Source organism: Aphelocoma coerulescens, chromosome 14, assembly GCF_041296385.1.
Source record: "Aphelocoma coerulescens isolate FSJ_1873_10779 chromosome 14, UR_Acoe_1.0, whole genome shotgun sequence".
NCBI lineage: Eukaryota > Metazoa > Chordata > Aves > Passeriformes > Corvidae > Aphelocoma > Aphelocoma coerulescens.
The window spans coordinates 2,769,144-2,778,312 of NC_091028.1; the positions used below are offsets into that span (position 1 = coordinate 2,769,144).

General features: G+C 65.3%; 1 protein-coding gene across 3 annotated transcripts in view; it reads left to right on the forward strand.

Moving 5' to 3' along the window:
• The window catches only part of LOC138118478 (coronin-7-like), a 38,786-nt gene that overhangs the window by 11,044 nt on the left and 18,573 nt on the right, over nt 1-9,169 (forward strand). For all 3 annotated transcript variants that reach the window (XM_069029483.1, XM_069029484.1, XM_069029485.1), the window contains exons 8-9: nt 5,009-5,095; nt 5,342-5,424. In XM_069029483.1, coding sequence (XP_068885584.1) covers nt 5,009-5,095; nt 5,342-5,424 — 170 coding nt within the window. The remainder of the gene's footprint in view (nt 1-5,008; nt 5,096-5,341; nt 5,425-9,169) is intronic.

The following is a 9,169-nucleotide window of genomic DNA, read 5'->3' on the forward strand; positions in this document are numbered from 1 at the left end:
CCCCGGCCACCTTCCCCTGGGTACAGAGCCCATGGGCCACATCCTGCTCCACACAGGCTGGTGCGAGGGGCTGTGTGTGCATCTGGCCAGCACCTGGTTCCCGGGACAGGCCCGGGACAGGCGCCGTCCGTGTGGAGCGGCCAGTGGGGGATGGAGAGGAGCCGGCTCCGTTCTCACGAGAAACTTCCTCCGCCGGCGTTTGGGCAGGGCCGGGGGCGAGGGCCAGCGCCCGCCCCGCTCACGTCGTAATGAGCTGTGCTAATGAGCGGGGCCTGGGCTGAGGGCGCCTGGGGACAGCTGGGACAGTGTCCCTGGGGGGTTGTCCCCGCCGTGGGTTTGTCCCACCAGCTCGTGGGCTGTGCTGGGGGCAGAGTTCAGTGATGGGGAGCAGCCGGGGTTCACAGCCCAAGCACAGCCGGTGCTGTCGCAGCCCTGCTCGAGGTCCCGGGGGGAAGAGGGACTCCAGCCCCTGTCCCAAACCATGGCCACCATCCCATGGGCCACATCAGCCCTGCCACAGTGGGAGATACACCATGGAGAGAGTCCCTGGGTGCAGTGTGGCCATGGTGGCAGGGTGATGCTGTGGTGGGGTGGAGATCCAGGTTTGGGGTGATCTGGCTGTGCCCAGAGCCAGAACTCTGTGGACCCTGACATGTCACCTCTGCCCCGGATCCAGCTGTGAGCCTAGGGCTGGCTGGGGACCACTTGTCATCATCAGGGGAAGGCGCATCAGGACGTAGAGAGACTTGAGCCTTCCTCCCACTGCCCCATCATCACGGTATCCCACGCTGGGGTCACCCCGGGGGTACCTGACTCCCAGCCTCGGCAGCGGCTTCCTCCGGGCTGGGGGAAGGTCCACAGCATCCCACATTCCCAAGGAGACCGTGGGAAGCTATGAAAAAGTTGGCCTGACTCTGGGCAGCCTATTTATAGCACCGCACACTCGGCGCTCTCATGCTTCTGTTCCCCAGCGTAGCTGCACGGGACTGTTTATATTTCCTCTGCTCCGCTTCCCCCTCGGCCGTCCTTCCCAGGAATGCCGCTTGGTATGGCAGACATGGGGAAGTCGAGGAGGATTTGGAATGAGCCAGAGGCATCTCAAGGGGTGGCACCGGCTCGCCCTCGCCTGGGTGCCCGTCCCTCCCGCTGGGAATGGCCTCACTGGCCCACATGGGTTGGCATCTCCATTACTGGGGGCTGGGGCTCCTCACGTTATTTCAGGAGCCCCAGCCTGTGCCTGACCTGGGACTCCTGGCAGGCTCCTACTCCCAAGGGCAAAGGTGTTTTGAGATTTGATAGTATCACAGCAGGGCTTGTGGGGCCGGTGGCTGCAGGAAGAGAGGAGAGGCAGCAGAGGAGGGGTGGGTGTGATGGGTGAGGGGTGGGTGTGATGGGTGCTGGGTGCTGCAGCCTGCTCACCCCCATGGCCAGCGAGTCCCCCTCTCCCACCCAGCGAGGGAGGTCCTGCTCCCATCCCAGCCTTGTGTCCAAGCATCTGTGCCCAATGGAAGCCCACCCACCTTCCTGCCCTTGCTGGGCCCACAGCATCCTCTGGGACATGGCCATGGCCTCACCAAGGGCAGGAGGGGTTGGATGGAGCAGGGGGGCTGTGCTGGCAGTGGGGGGAGAGGCAGAGCCTGGTGGTGCCCAGTTCCCCAGGGCACGAGGGCCTCACAGCAATGCTGCCCTAGCCAGTGGGATCAGGGAGATGATGTGGGCAGCAGAGGACTTGTCCTGGTCCCTGCCCACTGTGACACACATGCCACACACCTGGCAGAGGGCAGGGCCAGTGCTGGCAGTGTGATGGCTACTGGAGCAATCCTGCTGCTCTGTGGGATCCCTGCACTCCCCTGGGGCAGGTGACAGCTCCTGGTCTCCTCGAGCTCTGGGCAGAGACCAGGAGTGGGGCTGGCCTGGGAGAGGCTGCTCTGTTCTCCTGGTTACCTCTGGAGTAACTGGGATTTGGCAAGGGAAGGAGATCACTCACATTCTTGTTCGGAGAGGAGGATTCGGTGCGTGGTTAACCCTCTCGGCTCCCGGGAAGCCATTCCTGCTGCCCACAGCCTCGTGGGGTGTGGAATGAGCAACGGCTTCCCCGTGTGCATGGACCCGGGGTGGGTGTCTGTCCCCAGAGTCCCCCACAGTGCCCTGGCCAGGGGAGACCCCTCCTGCCCTGGCACCTCCTGGCAAAGGGGTAGCTCAGCTTGGCACTGGTGCCTCCTGTGCCCACGCAGATCCCGCTGCTGGGGTTGCTTCCCACGGGGATCAAATGTCCGTAGGCTGTTAGCCATGCTCATGGGCTGTTAGCCACAGGCAGGGCCGAGCTGTCCCGGCCCTGCCAGCCACGGGGACTCTGCCAAGAGCAGAGCTTTGACACCCCGCCGGCCACCTCCCTCCCGTCCAGCCCCAGGGTTCTGCCCTGGGCTCCCATCTCCGGCTCTCCCTGCCCTGCATCCGGCTCAGGGTGACGGCTCCCGGGGAGACAGGGATCGTCTGGGAGCCGGAGCAGCCTTGGCTTTGTGTGGGGCTCTCCCAGGCAGCCGCGGAGCCGAAGCGGCCGCTCCCTGCGGGCAGCTGTTCCCAGCTCCCCGACCCCGCCGCATCGCTGCCAACAGCTGCGCCCGACACGCCGGCCCTGGGCCCCCGCAGCCCCCGGGGCTGCACGGGGAGAAGGGCTGGGGACCCCAGCCTGCCTAGGAGGGATGGGTTGAGACTGGGAGAGGAACGGAGCTGGAAACTCTCCCCATGCAGCCGATCTGGCTCCGAAGAGGGGGCACAGGCTCCCCCCAGCCCGAGCTGCCCAAAACCGGCTGGGCTAGACCCGTGGAATGGGCGGGAGGAGTCTGGGCTGCCTGGGCACTGGCAGGGAGCTGGGAGGCTTCCTTGGATCCCCGCGTGCTGGCCCAAAGCTGGTGGACTCCTTGCAGTCTGCCGAGGGCACAAGCGGCTCAGGAGGGAGGCCCGTCATTTGGGTTGTGGCTGCTTCCCTGCTCCAGGGACACGGGGCGTTCCAGCATCACTCCGGGAAGGGTGCCAGGGTCTCTGCCCAGCTCTGCCAGCCCCAGGGGTCCGCAGCAGCCCCACGGGTGTCCCAAGGCTGAACCACACCAATGTCCACCCTCAGTGCCAGGCCATACCGCCCCGTCCCTGCCAAGACCCTCCGCACCGGAGGAGCTGCTGTCCGCACGCTCACCTCTGGCAACATCTGCACAGGCTGAGCACGGAGCAGCCCAGCCTCCCGCATACTTGCTGCCATACGTACAGCTCAGCCGGGATGGAACTAATGCAGAAAACATGGCCCTGCGCCGCAGCCGGCACGCCGGGGGCTGGGAGTGCCGCGGCAGCACCCTGCCCTCGGCCAGCCCTGCCGCCGCCCCGGGGCTGCCACCGCCGCCAGGGGGTCCGGGACACCCGCGGGACCCCGGGCCGCGGAGCCGGCGCCGCCGGTTATGGGATCCGCAGATGTTGAGCTCTGGCTGCCACAGCCGCACGGCTCAGGTGCAGAAGTGCTCTCCTGGCTGACGCGCGGGCTGGCCCCAGCTCCTGGAGTTTCCATCCCTCTTGGCACCGATCCTGGGACACGTTCCTTTGTCCAGGTCCTTTCCCTGCCGGGTGCTGGGTCCGCTGCCAGCGTGCTGGTCGTGGGGGCCAGGCCCCTCCTGCCCCACATCCTGGCCCTGTGGCTGGGAGCGCCAGGCTTGGCTTGGCCAGCGCTGCCTCTTCCAAGTGAGCCGTGTTTGTGCTGGCAAGGCAGCTGGCGTGGCGGAGCCGGGGCAAGACAAGCTTGGCACCGCATGCCTGCTCCCACCCTGGCTCTCTCCAGAGAGTGGCATCTCTCTGGGGCTGGAGGCTGCTCCAGCAGAGCTTCTCCAGTGAGGGGAGGGAGATGCAGCACCTTCCTGCCCCCTCTCTGGCTGCACGGTGGCAGAGCCTCGCTGGCGGTCACGGTGCGGTCGTGGCTGCTGCTCACAGTGCTCGCACCAAGGGGGACGCAGCTCATGGGCTCCTCCGTGGGCACCATCGCTGCCCACCCCACCCCTCCTGCCCCCAGCCTGGTGCCCCTGCCCTGCGCAGAGGTCCCGGAAGCGCCGTGCCGGGTTTGGCTCTGGCAGAGCCCTCCGCTTTCCCTGCCAGCTCTGAACTCGTTAGCAGCCAGTTCTTGGCGCTCCTCAATGAGAGCGAGGGGCTGCGAGCGCTGCCTGTGCTGTGGGCCAGGGCTGGCTGCCGGCTCCCACTGGGGCACCAGGAACCGCAGGGCCCATCTGGGGACCACATGGGAGCCGGGAAACACCCGCTGACAGCCCTGTGGAAGCTCTTCCCCTCCCGTCCTCAGCAGGACCAGGATCAGGGCAGGATGTGGGTTGGGGGTCCCAGCCTCACAGGGTGCCCAGGGGAGAGGTGAAGCAGGGTGCAGGGAATTAGAGCAGTCTGGGGATCGTGGCCAGGCTCAGTTTGCCGTGTGTTTCAGTAGCATCCGGGCACACATGGGGCACCCAGCTCCTGGAGCCAGGATTCAGCATGGATAAAGAGCCCAGGGATGCAGCCGGGGAAGTAAGTCCCTTGTCGTCATTGCCATGGCAGAGCCTCCTCATGTGCCTGTGGCATGGAGCAGCTTCCTCGCAGCACTCTATCCCCCTCACCCCAGGTGACGGGTGTGGGGAGAGCCCTGGGGACCCGGGAGCCGTCTTGTACCCTGTCACACTCACGTTACCTGCTGCCACCCTCCACTCCTCACTGGGAGCTGGGCCAGCTGCTCCACAAGGCAACCACGCTGCCATGGGCGGGGGAGTCAGGGCTGTCGCTGCTTGCAGGCTGTCCCCACTGCACTGTCCCCAGGGCAGCTCTCAGCAGAGCCGGGAGCCAGCACTCGGCTCCACGTGCTCAGCCCTGGGGCAGTTCACAACCGCAGCTGGTGAAGCACACGTCCCCTCAATGTGTCCAGCGTCCCCTCAGTGTGTCCAGCGTGGCTGGCAGCAGTACTGACAGCCCTGTCTCCTGTGCCTTGCAGAGTGTCCCGGGACACGATAACAACAAGGACTCCCGGCTGCTCTGGATGGGCTCCAGTGATTGCCTCATCTCCGTCGGGTTCAGCCAGGTACGGTCCTTGCCAGAAAGGTGGCCCTGGCACTACTGGGATGTTTCAGCCCTACTCCCCGTGGCTGCTGTGCCAAAGCACCCCAAGTGCTTTTTGGGTGGCCTGTCCCCCATGAAAGCAGGAGGTCCCCTCGCCAGGTGCCCTGGCCCTTGCTGCAATGGTGGAAGGTGGCTGGGAAAGGTGGTGGCACCGTGGAGCCACGCGGGCACCCCAGTGCCCACTGACACCATGTCTGTGTCCCTGCAGATGCGGGAGCGAGAGGTGAAGCTGTGGGACACGCGGCGGCTCAGTGGGGCGACACTCACCATGGCACTGGACACCTCACCTGGGTAGGGATGGGGACTCAGCATCGGGTGGGAGGGTGGACAGTGGAAATGTCATGGTCAGGGACCCATCAGGAGTGTGGTGGTGGAGCAGGAGCTGGCAGAGACCTCTTGGAACCAGCAGCACTCAGCCACAAAGCTGGGGACAAAGCTGGGGACAGCACAGCCACATCCACATCACCATTGAGTGAGATGAGAGGGCAGAGGCAGTGCTGGTGAGGGCACAGAGGTGTTCTGTGGTGCCGTGGTGGGTGGTGGCACTGCTGGGGACAGTGTATGAGATGGCTGCTGGCCGGGTGGCCTTGTGCACTGGGGCAGCACCACAAGATGCTGCAGGCGAGTGAATCCCTTTGGAGCTGCTAGAGCACTGGAGCAGCTCAGCCCTGGCCTCCCACTCACGCCGTGCTTTGTGCTGCGGTGCCGTGGTGCCCAGCCAGCCATGGCCAGGCCAGTGCTCACCAGGCACCCCTGGGGAAGTGGAAAAGGAGCTTTGGTGGTGTAAGGGGTCAGTGCCTCTTGTCACGGTACAATGGAGCCGTCTCCTGTCTGCGGGGCACTGCCAAGGCTGGGAGCGCTCCAGTTAGACCTGGCCTGGCCTCTCCCACGCTGCCCAGTGAGCTGGCCTGGCGTCACCATGTGGGCAAGGAAATGGGAGGAGGAGGAGGCTGTGCCTTCATCCCACTGGGGTGATTGGGGGTTTGGGGCACAGTACTTGCTGGGATGCACTGGAAGCCACCAGCTCTTCCCAGGGCTGCTGGCAAAGCACTGGGATGCTGGGACCCTCACTGAGTGCAGGGCTGGCTCTGTGATGGGCTGGGATGCTGGGGCAGGCTGGGTGGTCGGCAGCCAGTACAGGGCCTCTGGCAAGGGGCTGAGTGAGCTGTGACAGCCCCTTGGCTGCCCTGCCGGCATCCCCCACACCGGTGTCAGCTCCAGGCCAGTGCTGGCAGCAGCTGCCACAGACAGCAGGGGAGAGGGCCTGCCGTGGGCACGGTGGGGTAGTGTTGGTGTTGGTGTTGGTGTTGGTGTTGGTGTTGGTGTTGGTGTTGGTGTTGGTGTTGGTGTTGGTGTTGGTGTTGGTGTGGTGGAGCAGGCAGAGAGGTTGCCTGAGCATCCCTCATGCTCCTGCCAGCTCCCGGCTCTCCTGCTCACCAGCTCTGGCAGCTCAATGAGCAAAGGCCGTCATCAGTGCCCAGCCAGCGCTCTCAGGGGAGGCAGAGGCACACAGCGTGCTGCAGGGGGATGCCCTGGGGTCCATTATTGCTCTTGGCGGAGAATCCAGTGGGAATTACCCCGAATCCTCGCTGGGCAGGGGGGAGCCAGCCAGGCTAAATGGGATGCAGGCGCGGCTGTGCTCGGCCCCCTCAGCACAGGCTGCAGTTATTTTGGCTGCCGGGTTTATCGGCGCAGGAATGCGGCTGGCGGGCGCTGCCTGCGCGTCACGCCGGGGCCCTGCCGGCCCGCGGCTGCGTGGCGGGGCCAGCCGAGAGAGGCTGGGGGCGGTGGGGGGCGAGCGGAGACCCCCCCTCCCCCTCGTGCTGGGGAGGTGCTTTTTTTAGGCAGCCACGCCGGGGCCACCGCGCTTCCAGCCCCAACCGCTCCCGCCTGTAAATCTGGCGGAGATGACAAATGGCGGAGGGGGATTTGGGCTGGCTCCCGGCGGAGGTGCCGAGCGGGGGCTGTGTTCTCCCTCCGGCAGAGCCATCCCGAGCAGGGCCGCGACACTCAGGAGCCGTGGAGCCGCGGCAAGGGCACGGGGTGGATGGTCTTGGGGTCACCAGATCCCCCTGGAAGCACTGCTTGGAGCAGACTTAGAACTGGGGGACAGAGACTCGGCCCCCCGGGGATGGCGGAGCAGCAGTGAGGCTGGCTGTGGATCTCCGGCGTGGCCGTGGGTGCCCAGTGTGGGGCACGGAGCTGTGAGTTGGGCAGTGCAGCGATGCTGGCCGTGCCATGAGCGGGGCGTGGGGAGCTGGAGCTGGAGCAGCAGCAGCAGCAGCAGCAGCTCGTTGAAGCTCTTTGAGGAAGCAATCAGTGGGCGGGCAGGAAACTCATACCATTCATTACTGACGCCAGGCCGGCAGGAAGGGGAGTCCGCATCCCCACCGCATCCCCACCGCGCCCGCCGAGCCGGCACCACGCGTCCCCGTGACACCCCAAAGCAAGGCCATGGCGTGCCCCAAGGCGGCGGTCACCCCAGTTCGCTCACCCCAATGCCCACAGCCACACCAAACCCTTCAGGCTGGTTGTGCCCCCATCCAGCATCCCTGGAAGAGGGCAGAGTGGGAGGCACCAGCTGCATGGACCTCCACATCAGCATGTGCCTTTTGGGGGTTCTCCTTCCCAAATCCTGAGCAGGTGAGATATTTCCAACCACACAAACATCATTTTCAAAGCACCCCGAGCGTGCCAGGGCCATGCTTAAGAGCTGACCTCACCAATGCCCAGACCTTGAGGGAACAGGAGGTGGGAGGTGCTGCTGGCCATGGCCCCTCTCCGCATCCTGGTTCTCAATGTGCCACCCCTGGGTACCTGCTGTTCCTTCGGCTCGGGTTTTGTCCCCCCCGGCCCCCTTTAATTAGATCAAGGAGCAGCGGGGCAGGAGCCAGGAAGGGGCCTCAATAGGTTATTGTTGCCCTAAATTGTAACCAGCACCAGCGGGGTTGGGTTACCGGCTCCAATTTGGGGTCACCGACCAGACCCCGCTGCCGCACGCCCGGCGGCCGGCGCAGCACTGCCCGGGGACGGTGCTGTCACCACCATGGTGACAGGAGAACAGCGGCTTCCTTGTGTCACCACATCTTTCGATGTCCTGGAAATGTCCCCAGGGAGGCTGGGGGTGCCGCGGCTGGCTCGGGGCTATGGCTGGATCAGTAGGGATGAGATGCCCGGGTCAGCAGAGGTCCCGGGGAGCCGTGTCCTCGTGGTGTGTTCCAACAGTGGGCATATCCCTGCAGGGCAGGGTGGTGGTGGGGCTGAGGGATGGGGACAGCTGGATCCCCACCACCTTTCACAGTGCAAAGTCTGACAGAGCCAGGAGGTGCTGGAGCCAGGAGCTGGCACAGCAGGATGTTTGGGGAGGGATTTGGTGGTGTTTGGCTCCCCCAGCGCTGGAGCAGGACATGGAGGAGCCCAGGTGGTTCCCTGGGGACACTGCCCAGGGGTGCTCAGTCCCTAACACCCACCCCCTGCCCCAGCCAAAGCCTGTGGCTGAGCCAGCTCCGGGGGTCAGGCTCGCAGCCCTGGCATCTCCCAGCCCCAGCCCTCCTGTGCACCAGGGCACCCGACCCCACCAATGCACATGTTCCCACTGTCACCCTGCCACCTCTCCCCTGGCACCAGCTGCAATGGGACCTCAGTGGCTGGTCCTGCTCCCATCCTGCCTGGCACCCTCTGGGGCTTAGCAGAGCCCTTTTGGATCATGGTGGGTGTTTTGGGGTTCTTTGACAAAACCCACCCCAGGAGGAAGAACCCTGAGCAGGACAGGTCCATTCCTGTCCCCATCCCTGTCCCAGCCCCCTGCAGATCCCAGAGGTGCCTGGGTTGACATGTGCTTGCCATCAGTGGGAAGGGGTTTTTCCTGCCCCGTGTTGGCTGCCACCCTCAGACACAAGGAAGGGGAGAGGCCACCCCACCCCATCAGGTGTCACCCCAGTGGGACCCATCCCCATGGGGCTACTGGGCAGCCACATGAAGGGGTTAAGGCGGGGCAACCACCCAGCCCATGTCGCCTGTCCCGTAATTCCACTGG